The sequence below is a fragment of the Haliaeetus albicilla genome, chromosome 15, assembly GCF_947461875.1.
Source record: "Haliaeetus albicilla chromosome 15, bHalAlb1.1, whole genome shotgun sequence".
Lineage (NCBI taxonomy): Eukaryota > Metazoa > Chordata > Aves > Accipitriformes > Accipitridae > Haliaeetus > Haliaeetus albicilla.
In genome coordinates this window covers 30509085-30531814 of record NC_091497.1, presented here as the reverse complement: position 1 = coordinate 30531814, position 22730 = coordinate 30509085, and the positions used below count along the sequence as shown (strand labels likewise).

Sequence of the window (22730 nt, the reverse complement as noted above, 5' to 3'; positions counted from 1 at the left end):
TTCACTCTGTTGAATAAAATGGATCTATGAGTTCAGTAATTTCAGATAGTGGTTTTTTTGTGCATAACCCCGCCCCATATGACTTCCCCTTCCCCAACAAAACAGACTTTTTAAAGGATTTTTAAAATGGTTTTCATGTTTTCTATATACAGCATAAAATAGAGAATATAATGCTGAAGAGAGGGTTGGAAAACCAAATGTCCTGGTTTTTGTCCTTGATATACCCAGAACATGCTGAAGGCTTAATTTGTATAGGTTGTCCTCAATTTTCATTGTTTGATAAGGCTTCGGAGCTAAGTAAACATACTGTTTGATGGTTATTTTTATTGGTAGCCAGATGTTTAAATCTGCAATTGGTTAAAATGACCTGCAGAGATAGGTGATCTATTATTACACATGCTAAAGGCTATCATCTGTTTCTCTTACTATTTTGGTCTGTCAGGCTAGGACCTGGCAAAGTCACCATATGACATTTTCAGTTTACATCTGTCACTACAGTCAGAATAAGTAGATGGTATACAATCTTTTTGCTTTGGTTTTAAATGTAAAATATATAGGCCATCAAGAAAGTAAACACAGGTATTTGAAGTAAAATTTGAAGTGAAGTAAATGGATTTAGGATTTCACAAACAATCTTGAATATACTTCTGGCCTTGTTTTCAGAAGGAACAGTTTTAAAAGCTGGAAAGCTGTATTTAATAATTAATTTCCTCCATCCCCTAATTCTACAGCGTTTTGAGCTTCAAGATTCAGAAAGCCACTTGGTTCCCAGAAGGATTACAAAAGTAGAGAATGTACATGGAAACAAACCCTTCAAGGCTGATGTAACTGTCCAGATTGGTGAAAAAGAAGTGACATTCCAGGTATGAATTTATATATTCATCAAGCTATATATGTTTTTAGATATCATTAACTTGTTTACATCTCAACAAGAATTTGGCACTTACATTTGATACTAAAACTTATTTGCACTGAATATTTTTTAGTAGAGTAACACATGATATTTATTAGAAAATCATCTAGATACTGGAATATTAGATTATGGATACACAAGATATTATCTTTAGGTAAACTCATACTTTCCAACATGTGATTCATTTAAGTTTCTTGTGTTAAAAAAAAAGCTAAAGAATGGATGAAAGAAAAGCCTCTAAATTTCATTTTTTTTTTATTGGATTAGAGTAACAGAGTGTACTTATGATGCTCTTGGTGCTATTTTCCCTTTTTCTTTTGATAAAAACAATCGTCTGTCTTTGTCTGCACTTCAAATAAAATCTAATGAGTGCTTCGTAATGTTCTGACACAGGATGTTGGGAAAATGGAACAAAAGTAATCACATCAAATATGATTAGTTTGAGTTTCTTCCAATGAAGTTTATGACCTGCTAGGTGGTGAAATAAGGTCTTAGTCAGGAAGCAGATGCTGGTCTGAGAATTTGAAGTTAATCTTGAATTTGAAGAGTCTAAAGACTCTGTAAAGGAGGTGAATTAGTGGGAGTCAGAGATCATATTAACATTGATGAAGAGTGTGCTCAGAGTTTGTACCATGACAAAGTGAAAAGGGGAACAGCAGCAAATGGGAATTTGTCAGAAAAAGGTAAGTCTGTAGGGACTTGATTCAGCTCTTTTCTGAAGGGAAGATTTTTGCTTTCATTTGATATGTAGGTGATACCTTCTGAAAATAGGTCTGCAGAATGTCTCTTTGGGAACAGGAGAGCATAAGGAGTTTGCAGATGAAACAGTTCCCAGACTAGAACGGGAAGTGGAAATAGAGCTAGTGCCTTAACATGGGAAACGATTAAAACTCTCTGAAGTTCTGGTCAAAGTAGCTCCTTCAGATCTTCGTAATACAAATTGCTCTTTCTCTTCCATGTTTTTCTGATGAGCAATAAATATTGGTGATTTTGATATCTTGTCTCTAGCACGAACAGCCTCAAGTTCTTTGCAGACCCCAGTGCTGTAATTGAATTGGTTCACATTTTGTTACTCTTTCATGAAGAGTGGGCGAAGGAGGTGTAAAGGAGGTTGTCTATTAGAAATTATATGATCGAATGTTTTTAAGTGAAAGATTTAAGTTTGATGGCTGACAATCATCAGCAAAATATTACAGTAGTTTTGGCAAAGCATAACCCAGTCCACACAAAGCCTAGAGTTATCACATATAGCTTATTTAGCTTTTTTCCCCCCCCCCTTATAGGTTCCAGCTGGGACTGGGCTGTTAAAAAAGCATCCTCGATCAGATACTTTCATAAGGACTTCCAGCCATAATCAACTGTTGGCAGAAATGATGCAATCCCATATGGTTAAAGATATGTGCTTAATTGGAGGAAAAGTAAGAATTTAAATTTCTTTTCTCCCTCCTTGCCCATGTTCCTTAGAGTGTAATCTAGTTCATATTTTTTAACTTTTTAGGGCTGTGGCAAAACAGTTATTGCTAAGGAGTTTGCTGATATACTGGGATACAGCATAGAACCTATCATGCTGTACCAGGTAAGTAAACTATCTGCTGATGATCATGCTTTAAATGTGATCTGAAATACACAGATGTCGATTCTTTGTGTATATTCTCTCTCTCTCTCAGTGATTTTGGAAGCTGCAGCTGTGTTCATATACAGCTGTATAATCACCGATATGGGTTAAAAGAAACAAAGGCTAGCAAAGATTTCAAAGACAGCAAAGTTTTCTGATGATTATAGAGCATTTTTTACTCTCTCTGTTAGAATGCTCATCTAAAATGTCTTCTTATTGCAGGCCTGAACAGAGAGGGTACTGTGCAGCAATATAGGTAGTACAATGTTATTACAGATATACTAGCCCTGATACTGCTTTCCTTCGATTTTATTGACTTCATTGTGAATGTGAAAGAGGTAATCTAAATAAAATGTCAGGAGAGTCATTTAACACGGTGGTCTTTCTCCTAGCCGCAGAGAATTGACAACTCATTCTGTGATATGGCATGACTGAGTGTCATAAAGAAAACTTTGTCTTTTGTGTCTTCTCCCTTTCGGATTTTTTTTCCCTTTTGAAGTATGTTTCCTGCCTTTAGGTCAGAGTGGTGACCACTGGTAATTCATGCATGTTGAATACCTCCGGAAGACCTTTTGTTGTTCTTTTTCTTTTTTCTTTTTTTTTCCCATATGCTGTTTAATCTTATAACGGAAGTCTCCATTATCAACGCTACTTTTTTATTATTATAGAAGACAGTTTATTTATTGTACAGAGAATATATATTGTGTTTTATGTTTCTGGGGAATTTTTTTAAAGTTATTTCTCATATTCCATAGTCTTTCTTCTGGGTTTTTTGATGTTTCCTTTGTCAAGATCACCTAATACCCTCTTATGTGCTTATGTTTTCTGATGCCTAACACGTGGAATTTTAATCAATATTATAAATTCTGTGCCTTTTCTTTTTTTACATTTCTGTTTAGTTTGATTACTCCAGTTGTGGTGGGACTGCGTTGTAGTAGAGATAGAAGATAACATTCCATGTTCAAAAATGTTGCATCCTAGAAATCTAAAATGAGGGCTGGTGTTTAAATCTAATATATACATATTACATTCAATGAATATTAACTTTGTTATTCATAGGTGCTATAACAAACAGATAGTAATCTTCTTCTGCCCTTAGCCTAATTTTACGTCATATATTTATGTTATGTCTTAGTACCGATGTGACTTTAAAGATAAATTTGGGGTGAAGTGTGCATTAACACTGTTTGAGACATGCACAGGCAGTTGACTTAGATGCCGTAAAATGTCAATCATGGGCTACAACGACAAGAAGGAAGAACTGGAGAAGTTGTAAGTGTGTCCCTGGGCTTTGAACGTGGTGGCTAGGAGCTTGTTGTAGCTGCATTTTTCATGAGTTGGAAGAAGAAATTTACAGTAACTGAAAAAGTAAGGAGAGAGTGAATGTTTTTACTGAGTAAAATATAAAGTTTGTATTTAAAAAGATTATCATAGAAGTGGTAGTAATGGTTCCAGAAGGGTTAGACATGCAGAATAATAAGAGAAATGAAGGTTTTGGACCTGTAGTTGTCTTGGAGTATGGTAAACATGGTATAGTGGTGCTGCTGCACATTAGGGTTTTTCTCTTTGATTTCATCTGGAAACTGCTTCAGGCTTTCTCACAGTGCTAGCGGTTTTTTGCAAACCCTAAGCTGTGTCATGCTTAACAGTGATCTCCCATAGCCAGTGGTCATTCAGTATGTGTTTGGAAAGAATTGTCAGTCTTAGATCTTGATATATTCTAACCTCATGACATAAATGGAAAAATTACAAGATTAAATGTATAATTAATCAATTTGCTGGCTTTTCACAGTAGACATCACACATGTAAGGTTTTCTCCATAACCTTGAGGAATGAAAACACTCTCAAATAAAATATGAAGTCAGGAGTCTCCCATGACCTTGTGAGTCAAAATATACCAAATATCACAGGATTTACAGTTATAAGTGATAATTGGCAATGCTGCAGGGGAACATTAGCATCAGATCTAATGCAATATATTGGTCTCTTTCTTCCATCCCTTTGCTTCTTTAATTTTTTCCCAGGCAGCACAGAGACTTCCAAAGGAAGAAATGGCAGTGGCAGCTGATTTGGATTTGGAAGTACAGTGGCATGTGGGGAGAGACACTGACAGAAATGGGTGGTGAGGTTGAAGGGTTGAAACAGGCAAAAAGTGAGAGAAAATAGAAAAGAAAAATATTACTGATGATGAAAAAAGAACAACAGTCCATTTTATGTTTTCCTGCACTGTTGAGAACCTCCCCAGACAGGATCCCGCTGCTTTTCCTTCCCCCTATATGGCTTCAGCTGATAAAGGCGCAGACTCTGAAACTGTGTCTGCGTAGATGGAGTCAGATGGATGACTTGTGCCCTTTCCTTAGGCTTTAACGTGGCCAGGTGTGAGCAGATTTGGGTTCCAAAGCTGCATCACCTCATCAGTGCAATGTTATGTTCAAGTAATATACCTGGATTCCCAGCAGCGCCTATTAACTTCTGTACAGTGGTATAGTAACGTAGGTGTGTAGTTTCTGAGCTGGAATGGAGTGTGTCCAGCTAGCCTGCGTACTTCTCTCTGCGCTTGTCACTGTAAACATATTTTTAAATCATCCCAGGAAACTAACTTTTGCAACTTGACAAACCTGCTCAAGGACAGGCACACCCTAACCCTTGTTTTGTTGCACACAATACAATATTGGGTACTCACCAGAAAAATTAGACAATTATTTGGTTAAAAATGTGACCACTGTTTTTCAGCATCCTACCTTTAATTAGTATGGCTTCGCTGAATAGAGCAGAAGACTTCCTTTTTGGAGACACATGAGAAGAGATGACAGTAAAATTAGTTATTCAGTAAACATCTTTCTTTCAGAGGGATCTGTAATTCCTACAGAAATAAAATCTAAGCCAAGGGTTTGAAGTATTTCCCACTGAAGTGAACCTTTCCTTTGGTTTCACCAGGGTTTGATCAAGTTCAAAGGGCAGAGGGTTTTTATAGAGAGGCTTTTTGGTGATATCAAACAGTATCGCTAAGGCACATAAATGACTGTTTGTGAGCTCGTTGTTCACTATAAATTCCTGTGTAGACAAGTCTATGTAAGATCCTGATGTATATCTATGTGTAGAGACATTTCCTATGTACAATGTCTTACATAATCTCAAAAGTTTTTACAGGAAGCAGTGTATTCAAAAAAAATAAATGATTGAATGTAGCTGCACTATACATCTTCCAATAAATTTTAAGAATGCCATTTGTTTTTCTTAAAATATGTAATAATTTATAAGGGACTTTGCATAGCAAAGCAATAGGATAATTTAATGACAGAACAAAGTGTCTTTTTGATTTTTTTGAGAGACACACCATATTGTCCTAAATCCATTTCTAAAATTAAGGAGGCTTCTATTTGTCCTATGGTTCATTTTTATTTTCCAATAATTTCTGCAGGCACAAAAATAAGTAGTGGGGTCTGAAGCAATATATCTTGGTCTGAAGCAATAGTACTGTTTTTCTTCAGGCTCTGTGAAGAAATGAATTCTTAGCTTTTTTTTTTTTATATATATATAATGTTTACTTTTAGTTTTAGTATTTACTTCATCATTCGTTCCATCTGAAGTTGATTTAAGGGCTTGAATAGTGTGAAAAGGCATAGCTCTTTATATTGATTTCACTGAAAAAAACCTCTAAAAGGTTTTATGTTGTGAGATGAAAATCAAATTTACCTAAACCAAGACTTCCCAAACCTTTTGAGCGCATAGACCATCTCTTATACTAACAGTTGGCTCAGAGAACAATTCCTGTCTCATTTGTGATATCTGACATCATTATATGGATTTCTCATTATATGCAATTCCATGTAGGCAAATTGCTGACAAAGGAAACTCATCCTGATTAGGAAAGGTTTGTTTTTAAGTTCTCTTAATGCCATTAAGTGACAGCAAATGAGAAGCAGCAGCCAGCTAGTTCCTTGTGGACTGTAGCTAAGGAACTTTTGGTTTAAGTTGTTTAAAAGAAAACATTTTCTCCCCCCAGAGTTTCAGGGGGGGAAAAAAGTTATATTCAAAGTGATATTATAACAGTTTTCCAGCAACTTGCTCCTTTTCTTCCCCAGCAAAAAGAGTCTTTTAAGCATATCACTAGTGTTTGTGTACTGTGATGTTCTTGTTTCTAGGATTTCTTTTTTTTCTTTTTTTTTTTTTGCATGACCTCATAATTTTTCTTTACAAATTCCTTCCAATTTTTTATTTGAGAAATACTAACAAAATATGAGTCCAAACTGGCATGAAAAGCAGGAAACATAGATTTTTCACCTCATAATTGCCAAGAATATGATTAGCACTGCGAGCCATGAAAAATGGCTAGGCTGGAGGCTTCTATTGCTGTAGTTGCTGAAGGGAGTGAAACTGAAGTTACCCTTCTTGTTTCCTCTCCTAAACTTCTTTTTTCCTGTATACAAGGTATTTTAGAAAATAACACAATGTAAAACACGTAAGTTACAATGACTGCTACAAATTAAAATAAGCATTTTATTTCACAAGGCAATATAATGTGCCATTGCTTTGCCCAAAATAAGGGGAAAAAAAATTAATTCATATACTTCTATTACCTTCCCGCCAAAGGAAAGGATTTTTAGTGTTAGAGTATTATAACACTCTATCTCATAATGTTTTATTTTTAATATCATATATTAAAAATTGGTTTGGAGTAAATAAATAGAAACAATAAATCACTGGGCAGGTACTTAGCCATAAAACAAATCCCTTGCAGAAACTGAGCAGGTGTTAGCAAATGATACTTCTTTTTAATGCATCACTAAATTGAATCTCATTCAACCATTTAAATTACGATAGAAACATTCATTTTATATTTCGGGAAATATTTTGCACCAAAATACACTTCTGAGTTCATCTTCAGAAGATTAATGCATGGTTCTCAAGTGGTTGTTGGAATTACAGATGGATATTCTATATAGCATAGAAGGCTCCCAGTCAATTCATACTGTATGTTTCATTCCTCTAGAGGTGAATTGCCAGGTGCGTTAGTTACATATTCAGTTATAGAGGGTTTACTAGCCACTGAATGCACACTTCTGATGCAAGTCCTAAAAACACTTATATTTTTCTGTCTTTGATAAAAATGTTTCACGTTCTGGTTTTAGTCTAATTCATTAATAAAATAGAAAAGAGCAAACACAGCAGTAAAAGCCAGAAATACAACAATATAAACATGGTCTGGTTTTGTGAATTTGAATGTGGGACTTTAAATTATACAAATGTGGAATCACTGAAGGAACCAGACTTTGTCCTGTTATTTTAAGGCTTTTAAGGAAATGTAGAAAGAGGAAATGATTCAGGCCATATGACGTAATGTGTTCTATTTTTATTCTTTAAAGTTCAAAGGGTTTATAGTTGTGAAAAGGACATATGCAAAAGCTACAGCTACAATAGAAAACATTTTTCTCATCTGATTTTAGGTTAAGTTGTGTTCACAGCGCAGCCTCAGGAAGGAATTTCATCTTCCAGGTCACAAAATGGCTGTTGCGTCTTTGTTGCTCTAGTGCTTACCTGTTACAATGGAACATCTAAAATATGTGTGCTGGAGGATATGCTAGATGATGCCTTTGGTTTTGATTTATCCCTTAAGCATTATTTTGTGATATGCTATGTACTTTTGATATTTTGTGTGCTACTGGCTTCTTTCTTACTCTGTCCTTTATTCTTCGGTGTTTTCACTGCATTTTCCTGCTGAGAGGTGGAATGTCATGCTGGTTTGTGTTCAAGATTAATGATGAAATCTTTGCTCTTTCAGGTGACTTCTATATGAAATAAGTGACTCTTTCCAGGTGTAAATTGCTGCCCCCTTCTGTACACAAAGCTGTGTACAAGTTGTCATATGCTTGCATTATGTTTAAGAGGGGAAGAAAGGCTTTTGTTCTGGTTTCAAAGGGGTGATATTGGCAAGTCTAGAACTTCCAGAGACTGTTTAACATAGTGTGTATAGATTCGTGTGTGTTTCTAATACTCTTTGGAAAAGTAATGGAAGATTTCCTGCTAATCTTCTTTGGGTATGTTCTCAGGGAAAACAGAATGCAGTTTTTTAAGGAGAAAGCATGCACCTGTAGTTGAAGGAAATAGAGCATAAATATCTTCTTCTGATGAATTGATACTTACAGGATATGACAGCTAGAGATTTGCTACAGCAAAGGTATACTCTTCCTAATGGAGACACTGCTTGGAGACCATCGCCACTTGTTACTGCTGCCCTGGAAGGAAGGCTTGTTATTCTTGATGGCATTCATCGAATTAACCCTGGCACTCTAGCTGTACTTCAAAGGTTAGGCTGTGAGCACGGATAAGTTGGGTGCACGTGATCTGTTTATTGAGTGCATGCATACTGAGAAATTAAGTTCCTTCTGGTGAATATGACTTTGTAACTTCAAGAATACTGTAAAGATCAAACCGAGCATTGATGTTTCATAGAATATGTAATGTTCAGTCTTTACATACTTAAAAGCAGAAGGAATTCTTTGTAAGTCTGTAATAACATAGGAAATTTCAGCTCTTTGTAAATAAAGAATGTAAGTCTGAATTGAAGAATGAGCTAGATTTTACTCTAAACATATGAAATCTAGAAATCAGTAATATTTGCACAATGTTTTGAAATGCAAGATGTCAGAAAATAATTAAAATACCTTGAATGCATTCTCCTAAATAAAATGCAATTGTTACATTATATGTAAAAGCATACTTTATATTAATTGCAAAGAACTCTTTCTAAACATTATTTCATACTTCAATAAAAACTAAATTAAACTTAGCAGAACAGAAGTAGTAATAGGAGATACTATGTTAATAATAATCTCTACTGTCAGGTCAAATTTTTCTGCTATTTCATGTGCCTGCATTGTGTACTGTCTTTTGCAAACTTAAAGGACATCACTGGCTTTAAAAGCAGATGGTAGCAAAAACATTTTGTGCCTTCTTTTATTATATATATAAGCAGAAGGGCAGAAGAGAGAATTATGCTTGCCTGTTTTTTCCCTTTTTAATCAATTTAGCTTTGCCTTCTGATTTTTCTTCTGACATATGCATGTGTTGTATCTAATCAACTTCTGCATAAAAGAAAAGGCTGGGTCTGTATGTATGTTAATCATTGAAGCCAACCGAAATATACTGCTTTAAGAAACAAAATAGAAGTATATTACTTGGTACAAGTATAACAAAATGGCTGTTCCATGCCATTTATGCACACCCTACTGTTAAGACAGAATTTTTTCTTTTTCATTTTCTTACCATTTCTATTTAAAGTAAGTTGACTAACTGACTATGAGCTGAAATTGTTTACTTATGCATATTATTTTACCTCCACACCTGGACGCATCTTTTTTGTTTTACTGTGACCCATGTTGACTGAGGTAGCTTTTAAATAAAAGTGTTATTCGATATAAGTATTTTAAAAAGTAATCAAAGGCTAGATAAAGCTTGTTCTTTATTTTCAAACAGACTAATACATGACAGAGAACTCACTCTCTATGACGGCACCAGATTGTTAAGGGAAGATAGATACCAAAACTTAAAAGAAGAATTACAGCTCTCTGATGAGAAACTCCAGGAAAGGTAAAGTGTCAGCTACAACTGTAGATTGCAAACAGCATTTCATCCTGCAAAGAGCTTAATCTCCGCCCCCCCCCCCCCCCCAAAATCATGCAAAATGCTTCCCTATTAAATTGATACCTTCTAATCACTAAGAGAAACGTATTTTAAACGTCAGTTTCCTCATGAGCTTTTTTTACTTTTTGTGGCATGGGAAAATTATATCCTGTTTAGAGTGCTTGAACTAAAAGTAAAACATTCAATATCCTTTGACAAAAGGAGTTAGAAATTGAAGAGAAATTATAAGTACATAAAAACATAGCTATAAAGGTATATAATTTTTTATTTTGGAACATTTTATTAAGAGTGTTGGAAAATAAAGCTAAATTAAAGTTAAATACAACTTGTTACTTTCTTTCGCCTCATTAGCTAGAAAGCTGGTATTTAATTTACAGCTAATATGGGGCAGGAAATCCTAAGGATGGGTTGGGACCCATTATGCTTATTCTTTTTGTTTCTTCACTTCCACTTGTCTGCTAGAAACATTCCACAGATAGAAACGTTTTCTAGTCCTCTGAGACTGTACTTGATGCATAGTCAGACACTGCTGACCAATTTTAGTTAATGGGAGGGATATCGTTGAGTGTACATCAAAACAAATGCAATCTAATATTCAGTAATATATAAGGAGCTAAACATACTGTGATTCTTAAATGGCTCTAACCTCTGAAAAAACAGTTGAAGTTTTATGTCAGATGTCTGTGCTTGTATTTACACTGCAGGGTGTGCATGTGCCCAAACTTTGAAGAGACCTTATTGGTTATAGTAGGGATGCATTCACAACGTGCCACCCCGTTTCTCTCAGTTGTCTCGCTGAATATGATCTTTTTCTTTGACCCCCTTTGTAGTCCACCCTTTAGAAAAGCTGTTTTTCCTTTACTGCCTGGTTGTTTTGTTATTTCTGCTTCCCTTTTGATCCAAAATACTGTGGGGTTTTTAGGAAAAAAACCCAACAACAAAACAAAACAAACTTCATTTTAAGTCTTCCATACCCTCTACAAGAGGGTAGATTTAGATTAGATGTAAGGAAGAAGTTCTTCGCTGTGGTGAGACACTGGAACAAGTTGCCCAGAGAGGCTGTGGGTGCCCCATCCCTGGCAGTGTTCAAGGCCAGGTTGGATGGGGCTTGGAGCAACCTGGTCTGGTGGAAGGTGTCCCTGCCCATGGCAGGGGGGCTGGAACTAGGTGATCTTTAAGGTCCTTTCCAACCCAAACCATTCTATGATTCTGTGATTTTTTTTTTGTAGGCATGCTGTAATCTAAGTCTCCTTGTTGCAAATCGTATCCGTGCTGCTGAGGCCATACACTCAGCTAGATGGGCGTTTCCTGCATTTTGTTTTATTTGAGTGAAGAACTCTGTATCAGGGAACTGTTGTCTTTATCAGGATTTTAAGCCCAGACTTTGAAAAGAGAAGCAAGAAAGCTCCAAGGATCCATCTTGGATAGTATCCCAACTTTGCATTGTACTTCGTACTTCAAAATACATCTAGTCATTGTGTAAGTCTCCTCGCTGCTCCATGTTCATGGTCTTGTCCAAGGTGCTTTCAGGCAGAATGGCAGTGGCCGTGCTGTTTTGCTTACTACGCGGTACTCTTTAGTTCATGCCATTATAATCCAAAAACCTAGACAATTCATCACACATTGTTACCTTCAGTACTGCACCTCTTCCTGGATCAAGTCTCTCTTACAAGAATAGAACTTTATATGTGGATTCTATGTCTCCCTGTTTGTTCTAACTGTGGGTGTTTTGGCAGTGGACTCCCTTATAACCTTCATTATCTGTTAGATCAGGAGAACTGTCCAAGCTGTCTTCTTTAATGACTATTCTGCAGACCCATCTTCTTACTGTGCCACCTCTGTACACGCTTTCCTTCCCTTCAGTGTCATTGAGTAACCTTTTGGTTCCACTGTTCAGTGCTGATTGTGCATTGCTTTTGACTACTTTGGAGGCTCCAAAAGTATTTTTTTTTACTTTCCTCGGAAGGCTGTCCCCCTTCAGATTGTAAGGTACTGCTTTTACCTGGCCACCTTAATATTTTGCAACATAGTGTATTGTAAATCACTAAACTCTAAATTATCTATTTGACAGTGAGCTTTCACCCTCTAATCAATAAATGAGGGGTGTCTGTTGTCTTAAACAGGAATACATTTCTGATTAGTATTTGATCTTAACAAACAAACAAACAGAAACCCCACTGTGTACGCATTCTTGCATCTGGAAGTTCAGTGTGACCATTCAGCACCATCTTGGATACAGATGAAAATTCTTGGTACCGAATTAGCTGAAGTCCATTGTGCTGAGAACCCCGCCTTCTCCTAGGTGAAACATTCAAGCTGGCCCTTGTTCGACTTTCTTCTGTACTGACTTATTCAAAAGAAGTCAGGGTAAAGTAATGCAAACACGTATCCACTTCTTCGGTTTTGGCTATGGGCTTCTTTGGCATCAGTGAACCACTCCTCTGTAGAGAGGGGACTGTTCTCGTCAGCCCTTGAACTGAAGGTGTTCCAGGATCTCATCCTGGTTTTGGTCCCTTACATATTCTGAAAACATCACTACCTTTCACTGGCTCCAGGATGCGATGTCAATAGTTGCTCTTTGATTGCAGGACTGCATTCCTCCCTGCTACTCATCCTTTTCAGCAGCACTTACCTGTCACTGCAAGCTTCAGTACCTTCCAGTGTTTTAGAATGGCTGTGCAGAATTAGCCTTTCTCTCCAGATACCTTCTCATTAAATGATATCTAGGGTACTGACAGCTGATTTGATCATAGACCACGAAAACATGATGGTGCTAACCACCCTTCATTTGCCTGCAAAAGATTGCCTTATGGAGATATTATATAGAATATGGTGTACCTTGAATTTATTAGCAGATTGGCTGGGCAAATTCTTCTTCTAAATCGTGATTGGGAGGGAGATGCTTTCCATATTGATGAGAAATGCTGTCTCTTTCACTGTGTGTCAATGGCTGCGGCTAGTGGCTTTAGCTATACTTCTGATGTTACAGTAAGACAAAAAGAGACCTTCACTTATCCTGATTTACTGGATTTGACTGAAGTAATTTCAGTACGGTTGCTCTTTGCCAGGCCTGCAGAATATACGCTGTCATTCGCAGTGCTGCTGGGACTGAATCAGAGATGTTTGATAAGTGACACATTAGGACTACTGTTAATTTTCCAAGAAGGGAGTTCCCTACGGAAAGTGGTTTCAAGTTTTGTTTGAATCTGGAGATTATTCTGTTTTTTCCTAAATCCCACTCATTCAGCCTTGATTCTCATTTCTATATTGGGAATCAATATGGTACATAGAATACATATTAAGTTACAAAAGTAACTTTTGTTATTAACTTTTTTATTATCTACCTAATCTCATTTACTAATGTAGTTCTTACGAGAAACAGAGGAAGAGGAAAAAACATACCAAGAAGCACATCAGTGATTCAGTGGAAGTGCACAACAGAGTTTTAAATGTCTAGGCAGTGAGGCAGGACCTAAACGAATTAACTGAAAATACTCATAATCAGAGGAGATATAAGATCAGGAGAAAAACTAGTATTTCTGAAGGACTAGAATTTGAAAGAAAGAAGCTAAAAGCTTCATAAGGAAATCATTAGATTAGGAGAGGGCAAGACTATCTTCAGGATTTCAGAAAAAGCAATACCTGGAGACTGGAAGGCAGCTGTGATGGAGAAGAACTGATACCTTACTGCCCTGTGTCCGAGAAACTGAGAACATGGAGTACATATTTCTTCCCCCTGCCCTGCCCCATTTGGGTCGGCTTTGCTGTGCATAAGTGTTCTTGATTGTAGTGACTACTGATAGTACAGTTTGCAGTTTCTGTCTTCTGTGCTACTTCTAATCATTCATAAATACAAAACAACTCGCTGTTACACTCTGTCCCCTTAATTTAAGATTCGCTAATGAGGTGGCCAGATGCTGTTGTAAGTTACATAAGTACAAATATGTCTTTCATAATGGAAGAGAACAACTGGTAATGCTTTTTAGTAGACTACTTGGACTCAGTACTTTGTGAATGGAATTTTAAAACAGAATTTCCATTTACATCTATTTTAGAGAAAACTATTTTAAAGAAAACTTCCTAACCAAAGAGCCAAAACTTCTGTAAACATTTTTTTGTGTGTCTGCATTTGTAAAAGGATTTGACACACCTAAAGACTTATCCCATTTCTAAGAAGAGAAAAATCTGAGATATTAATGGAGAACTTTTAGGGGATCCCTTCTTCAGACAAGCAAGGTACAGTTTGTACTATGCTTTCATGGTCCTATATGAAAATATTGATAGTAAAAAAAAAAAAAAAAAATAATTTTTTCACAGTTTTAGTGCCTTTAATTTTTAGTGCTTCAACAGTAATAATACTCATGTGTAGTAGAATAGAGAGGAGAATACTGCACAGTCCATCACTTAATTTCCAACCCTGATAAGTCAAGAGGTTGTTTTTTGTTAAAAAAAGGGATGGTATTTCATATCACACTATGGTCTAAAGAAATCACATGCCTCTGGATATGAATGTAAATGGTATTACAGTAGAGAATGTGAACATGCTTAAACCATGGCAGTGTTATTAGCAGTGCTGGAAGAAGAAAGTATTGTTTGGTTTTCAGATTGTTTTCAAGTTTTGCAGGTTAAAACACTATTATTCATAAAATATATTTTTGGACAACTTCACTTAAAAGTTTTATTACCTTTGTAAGAGATGATAAAATATATTCTTACTTTAAATGATGTTAATTATTGTCATTGAGCTAGATGTTCACTATTATTTCATTACATTTCTACATCTGTCATGTCTACTAGCATTTTTCTGAGAAGGGCTTCAGACTGGTGGCTGCAATAGCTCTGTCAGGACTGACAAGTGCAAAGCAGTATGTTTGCCCTTGTGAGATTTTGGGATACTCCTTGGCCTGCTGAAAGCCTATAAACTACAAGGTAACTAGCAGTGGGCACAGAGTATTTTTTCCTCTATTCTTTCTTGTGCCAGTTTGGCTGTGCAGTTAAGTTAGCAAACAGTCACAGTAAGATGACATTCACTCTTTTGAGGAAGGTAAGTGGTTTTGTTTATGAGTTTGAGGGGAAGGAAAAAAAAAAAGCTGCCCTTGAGAAAGTGACAGATGGTCCTTAAAGATCTCTTACATAGAAGGAAATTATAGCTGCTGATTTTGTATTCATTTAATGATTGTATGATTCATTTTCCTGAACAGGTTCAGAGATTAAGAGAAAGTGTGTTCAAGTACTGTGCATATCCAAGATTTCTGCACAGCATTTTTTCTGTAATCATCCATTACTTCACTGAGACAGATACTGTAAAGGTAGCACACAGCCTTTACAAGACGAGCAGTGAAGTGTTGGTTTGTCTTATGATGCAATATTTTAACCTGTTTGGGTGAATAATCCCCCCCACAACACATGCACACACACACAGAGATGGTAAGTCCTTGGTGTGGTGAGCAGAAAGGCAGCTATTGTAGGAAAACCTAGAAGCAGATATATAATAGGATTGTTCAAAAGCAAAAAGAAGTCACTCATAATGCATGGGTGGTTTCAATGCCCTGCAGACAGTGGATTCTTTTCCATGCGATTAGGTTGAAAGGGAACACACAGTAGATGAGACAAATATAAAATGTGGCAGGGAGTGAATTTAGCAAGCAATAAAAGCTTTTAATTGCTTACATTTTCTAGCTTTTAGTTCATTTTTTGTTGTGGTTTGTTTTTTTTTCCAGTTTAGTGAATTTTAAGATAAGTAATCTGTTAATTTTAGACTGTGGTGAAATTTAAGAAAAACAGCAAGAAAACAACAGTAGGTCATTGTGGTCCTAGTATTATAACAATTCTGAACTCAAAATTTGATAGAAAATGAGATTTATTAAATCATATCACAGGAAGAGACAACCAAAAATAGTTTGGTTTTGCAAGGTGGCATTAGGAAGGCCATTCTGCATTTTTTAAAATTTATTTTTAGGAGAAGCATCAATTGTTCAGAATCATGTGTCAATAACAAGAAAATCTTTCCCTAAAATCACCCTGAACAGACTCTGCTCTCATCTTCCTCTCGAGAGCAGTGGCGGTAATCCTTGGTTGGAATTAAACACTGATGTCAAAAGAAGGACAGGAGAATGCTCTGCTATCTGTGTTGTCAGTAAACATTTAATAGACAGAAGGATAGAGACTCTTCATATTAATCAACTAACACCAAATCTTCCCACTGTGTTTGAGGCTCCTTAATTTAAAAGGTGTAAATTTTTAACAAGACACACTTACTTTACCTTCATCTGGCAAGAACACAATATGTCAAGGGTTTCTGTCTTATAAAATATACCTCCATGTAGGAGCTCCATATTCTATTCCTTTAGAGACTTGATCTGTAATACAGTGGAACAACTTCGAAGCTCTTCAGTTGCGCTGATGGCAACTGGCAACTTTCAGAGCATTGCAGGATTGAGTCATTTGTGGCATTTGTTTTAATAATACACTTAGCTTGACATTTTCAACATTGGAAACATCAGTCCAAACAATAGGCTTTTGAAGTAGCCAAATAGTTTTATTCATGTTTACAAACTAGAAACCTACAGCAGTGATGTTGTGATACGTCCAAGTCTAGAGAGAGCATGTCAGTGACTTTAACTGATATCACCAAGTTAGCTTGCCTTGACTTTGCACCTCCTCTGCTCCCACTTTTCCCCGTGCCCTCCCTGGCTCTCCCAACCATGGCCTTCAAGTTAGGCAGTGATGTGGAGGTGGTACAAGAGAAATATGTTCCCTTTACTAGGGAAAGCTGGCTGCTTCTTGTGTTCTCTTAACGGTGTTGCAGAAGGACCAGATCGGACCTTTGAATTTGGTGGATTTCTGGAGGAGGGTTGTTTTTCTTCTTAGCAATGCGGGGGGGAGCTAAGTCTGGAAGTATATGTATTTATCCTATCTAGGAAATGTTTTCTTCTATAATAAGGTTGGCTAATGTTCTCTGACCTTCTTTTATGCTTAGTGACAGTGACATTCCCATTGGTTCCTCTTTCATGTGATGTTTTCAGACATCTATTTCTATTTTTATCAGTCAGGGACTAGCTTCTAGGCTTATGACTTTCAGCTGAGAATAACTTATGCCACCCCCTGTGTTTGCTTTGATACAAGAGATTGTTTGCTATAATCGCTCTGTTGTATCACAGGTTTATTGATGTGATGAACAGATGAGCCAACTACACAGTAGATTTGTTAGTTTATGTTTAATGGTCATAGTCTGTCTTCAGATTTTCTTGCATATATGCCATTGTTTCCCCCCTCAGTTTAACCAGGAAGAATACTTGCCTCCAAGTGTTCTGATTTCAAATACAGTAATTTATATGGAAAATTACATGATAACAGGCATATCTAGCAATATAAGCTGTCTGATTAAATTTCACTTGCTTTTTCCAAATTAATGTCTCCTATTTTAATAAGAGTATAGTGAAATTAGTTATTGAAAACAGGCCCTCCTTGCACAATTTGACTAGCATTTGTATGTGACATGCTACTCTCTATTATTTCTCCTGCTTCTAGATGTCACGCAATTGTGCCAATTGATGAGTACCAATGAATTCCCAGTCCAAAGACGTGATAATATTACATAGATAAGGGAGACAAAAGATGTGAAGAAGGCAAAGATACCAAAAACCAAGGCAGCAGTCTTCTACAGCCCTAACACACGCATCTAAAAGTTACATATTTAAGTTTGTGTTGATCACAGTAAGCGCCCATTATCTTCAGCAGAATCAAATAGGCAGGTGTCTAAGAGACTGTTAGTCACCAAATCCTGCTGCGTGAACTAGGGGACACTGACTGAAGCTAGCAGGTCGGTTCCATAAAGATTTAAAAAATAATAATAATAAAAGTACCTTTTACAACCGTGGACAGTGCGTGTGTTGCCGCAGGAAGTTGTGAAGGCAGATAGGATGAAGAAGTTCAGAAAGGGATTAGATGAATTTGTGGATAAACAGACATTAAAGCAAACAGAGATCTACCCTCCAATGTCCTTGAAGAGACGATTGTGGGTGCTGGGAGAGTACGAGGGGGACAGACTGCTGGTAGTGGCTAGGCTTACGTGCTTTCCCCAAGGAGTATGTCCAGCTGTAGTAATCAGAGACATATCGTGTAGGGAGATGATTAGATTGAAGGACCCAGTAGGGCATTTCTTAAGTTCTTGTAAATCTTAATCTGCCGTTGGAGGGACCTGTCTCCCTATGCTGACTCTAAAATGAGTCAAGGGTGAGGTGACTGGTTTGGTCTTTGAAGTACAACTTTCAGGAATATTATGAAGTTAAGCATATTAATCCCATGCCAGGAATCTAGGTGATTTTCCAGGTGCCACAAAGAGCATCAGTAAGGGCAATGTTCCTAAACTGTTACTAAAACCAGTTCTTCATGGTAGCTAGGCCCATCTCTACAGTGTCATCCTTTCTGTCAGTCTAATTGAGTAAAAGAAGTTAACTCATTACTGCAGCTCTGGTAGATCTTGTTCTCTCCCTGATTTGCCTGTGAGACATCCTGCTTTAGGTAAAGCACTTGTAAAAGTCCATCAAATGAGTGAGATGTGTCCATTTCAGACATACAAAGCAGTAGACTGTAGTTTAGTTGCTGGCAGTTGTTCATCTTGAGGCATGCAGGTCCTGTTGCAGATGAGAAGAGGAGACTTGGGTACCTTTCTGAGCATAAAGAGTTTGTAAATTTATAAAACTGCAAGTCAGATTATGCAGTCTGTCTTTTTTTTAAATAAAGTTGCATTGCAAATGATCTGAATAGACTGTGATATGATTCTGTACAATAATTTAATTCTTTTTTTCATCTATTGTAAAAATTAAATTTTATCTTCACTGCTTAAGCCAGATAACGCATTTTTAAACTCTTTTTTTGCAGGTCTATCTTTCCTATCCATCCATCTTTCAGAATAGTGGTCTTAGCAGAACCTCCTGTCATTGGAAGTAGTACCCAACAGTGGCTGGGTCCAGAGTTTCTGACATTGTTTCTTTTTCACAATGTTCACTCATTAAGCAAGAGCGAAGAAATACAAGTTATTAAACAAATGGTAAGTATGTTCAGTATTTTAGGCACTTATTGACTATTGCTTACTGAACGTGATTATTTACTACATAAAAAATATTTTGCTATTTCAGTGTAGCATAAATGAGTCTTCATTTACAAAGCTTATCAAAGCAGCATATCTGCTTCTCTTGTAATGGTATATTGATATAACTTAGCATTCTTATCGTGATATAAAATGATGCTGTAATAGAAAAATGCTCTTTGTCAAAACTGTATTCCTTTTTGGTTAACATAAAGCAACTGCAGGTGCTGTATGCTCATTGCATCTGGGTGTAGCTGTATATGGAACTTGCATATCTTGATCTTGCAGTAAGATTAATACGGTTTTTTTTTCAAGCAGATTCCAAATGTACCCAGTGTTGCTGTGGAGCAGTTATTGTCATTAACACACAAGCTTCGGGAGACAAATGATGCCACGGTGAGTCTTTTTTTTTTTTTTTTTAAATTTATTTCCTCCTACTCTGACTGTTTTAACAAAGACTGGGTGAAGTATGCTAAGCTATAGTGTTATTTCAGAGGCTGCCTGATTAGAAAACCAGCCCCAGAAAATTATTGCTGGCAATTACTGTAACGCATACTGTAAACTTTTTTGATTTATGAGGTGCATTTTTATCATCTGTATAAGTAAAGATTTAGGAAATTGCCTGAATCCCAGAGAAGTCAGGCAGAACAGTACACATGTTGTTGGTAGGTTTAGATACATGGCTCACAGTGAAACATGCTTCAGGTGTGTTTTGAATAGGTATGGACATACTCATGTATGTTTAATATTTGATGACTTTGCTTTAGTCATTGGAACTTTGATAGCTGAAATTCTTGGGGCTTTTTGGGCAATGGGAACTACCTAGCCATTACAAAATGCCAACGGGCAACAGCAAAGACTCAGAAAAGGGAGAGCTCCAGAACTCCTGGCTGCACTACTGCTGCAGGCTATTCTATTAAAGCAGTCTTGTCAAGAAAAATAAATTCTGCTGACATAGTAACCACAAAATTCTTTAAAAAGATGCAGTCGAATCATGGTGAAAAGAAAAAGAAATTATTGCTATGGCAACTAAAGCACTGGATGTTTTTAATGTAACTAAAATGTAAAACATTTTGAATGGAATCCAGCAGTTTAACTGGTATGTAAATGTCATCCATTCTCCTGAGTTTTTATGATTTTAACATGGGTAATAGTTTCTACAGTACTACTATTTAAGAAGCTGAGAGAGGCTGTTATGCTCTTCTGAGCTTAAAAAAAGTAACTAAAAAGGTTGTCTTTTAGGTACACCTTTGGGACAGTTTTGTTATTATTATCTATTTACCTTTCTACACCTAATATATAAATGGATTGGTTTTGACATACTCGGAGACATACCATGCATGAACAGAGCATTACAAAACCCCTTTCCAAATATGTGGATGTCTATAGCGTTGTGAACTATCTATATGAAGTGTAGGATGTTGGATGAGAAGTGAGTCACAGTATGGTTCCAGGGAGGATTCTTGTAGATCAGCAGTGACATGAGACATGTTGGGAACAGCACACCTGTGCGGAGAGCTGAAATGTGTGCCTTGGGTATGTCAGGCTATTTATAGAGTTGCCTAAGTAAGCAAGCCTCTGCCAGAGATTATCCTGAAATATTAACCATTGTTTAAAGTGATTTTGTTAACAATGGAAGAATACCTGTAGACTATTCAGCCTGTGGGCGTTGTCTGCCTCATTGTAATTGTTTACTTGATTTACAATAGAATCTAGAGGCCACAATGAAGATCCTGTTGAATTAGATGCCTCATAGATATATATTACGACTGTCACTAACCCAATTTTAAGTTTACAGTTGTTCAATATAAAATATTAAAAAAAAAAACCAACAGGTAAGAGAAAAGAGGAAATTTTGTTCCCAAAACTTTAACTGCCAGTTGTAAATACTCAGATGTGATACAGCTTTTCCTCTGTGGTCCTGTCCTCTATGCTTATTTATTTCAGTGCAGGATCTGATGCCATATATTATTTAGACGTTAAAACATCCATGTCCTTAGAGATTGGACTTATCAAGGTGGCACGATATATGAAATACACTGCCTCAGTTACTGTGCCCAGCTGCTGTTCTCCATCAGTGCAGTCGTATAGGTTGTGACTTTGGAGGATTGCTTACCTGCCAAAACTTACTCTACTTGGGAACCTTTCAGCTGTTTAAGATACTTTTGGAAAGAGAATATAATCTCCAAAGGCAGCGAGGGTTCTGGCTAGTGAGCATGGATAACAAGGATACAGCACTCGCCCCTCTGCCTCGTCCGTGCTTCACAGCTGGCTGAGTAGGTCTTGAAATAACGCTTCAGATGCCGTCATTTACATCACAGTGTCCATAATGCTGGGTGGTAAACTGTGATGGTTCACAAGATGCTTCACAATCTTCGTCAATGAAAGCAGGAGGAGCAGGAGTAGTAATCTTTGCGTTTAGCCCAATCTAAATCATTCTTGCTCATTGCTCAGAGCTGTGCTGAAAAGTATTATCCTTTGCTTTCTCAGCATTCAAGAAAAGTCCTGTACAATTTCATGGAACTTTTTTTTTTTTTTTAAATATTATTGCCTGTTTGTCAAAACTGCAGTTTTCCAGGGGAAAGAACTGGCATTAAGTTGTTTCTCATGCTTAAAAATTATTCAGGGGGGGAAAAAGGCTCTAAAATTCATGAAGTGTTGCTTTTCTCTATTTTTTTCCCTGGATGGCAAATTGCAGGATTTTTTCCAAATTGAAACAGCATAATATATTAAGATAAATGTAATTCAGTTAGAAATCATTTATATGAAGCAAACCAAAACATTTTGAAATTACCTAATTAAAATATTTCACTTGACCCAGGCAAAGCATGGCGTGACTTATCAGATCACGCTCATTGTTGTGTGTTTCCTGCTAAAATAAGGAACCTATTTGTATTAGATACCTTCATCCGGCAGATGTAATTAGAGAATGATTTCTTTCTCAGTCTTTATATCTCTCTTTAAATACATGGTCACTTGTTTTGGGTTTTGTTTGTTTGTTTGTTTGTTTTTTAAATTTTGCTGTATTTGTTTGAAGTCTGCCTTCCCAGGCGTTGAATCATTTTTGTAACTCTTTGCTGAATCATGTCCAGTTTTTAGCATTTATTTTAACATGTGGACAACAGAAAAGGACACAGTGTTCCAGTAACGGCCCGCCCAGAAGGCGTGTGCAGAGGTGATACAATCTCCTTACTGCTGCCCAATGTTGTCTTGTTTATACATCCAAGAATCCTGCCGGACCCTTTTGCCAGAGCGTTACATGTGGACCTTTATATTCAGTTTGTGAAGAGCAGACAAGTTTTTAGGACATTGATCCCTTTACAGTGGCTAACCTCCTTGTTATTCTTAATATTGTTTAGTGTTAGGTTTTATATAGTGAATAAAATTCGGTTATCAGCACATTTTTCTTCCTGTTGCTTATCAAGTGAAATCGTAACGCTAATCTTTTGATGACATCATGAGTTCC

The 22730-nt window shown here is 36.7% G+C and overlaps 1 protein-coding gene across 3 annotated transcripts in view; it reads left to right on the top strand.

The window, feature by feature from the left end:
• The window catches only part of VWA8 (von Willebrand factor A domain containing 8), a 191631-nt gene that overhangs the window by 50390 nt on the left and 118511 nt on the right, over window positions 1-22730 (top strand). For 2 of the 3 annotated variants that reach the window (XM_069802635.1, XM_069802637.1), the window contains exons 10-16: window positions 732-863; window positions 2197-2331; window positions 2412-2489; window positions 8676-8836; window positions 10006-10119; window positions 19057-19225; window positions 19580-19660. In XM_069802635.1, the coding sequence (XP_069658736.1) occupies window positions 732-863; window positions 2197-2331; window positions 2412-2489; window positions 8676-8836; window positions 10006-10119; window positions 19057-19225; window positions 19580-19660 (870 nt within the window). The remainder of the gene's footprint in view (window positions 1-731; window positions 864-2196; window positions 2332-2411; window positions 2490-8675; window positions 8837-10005; window positions 10120-19056; window positions 19226-19579; window positions 19661-22730) is intronic. The other variant, XM_069802636.1, reaches the window with a different exon arrangement.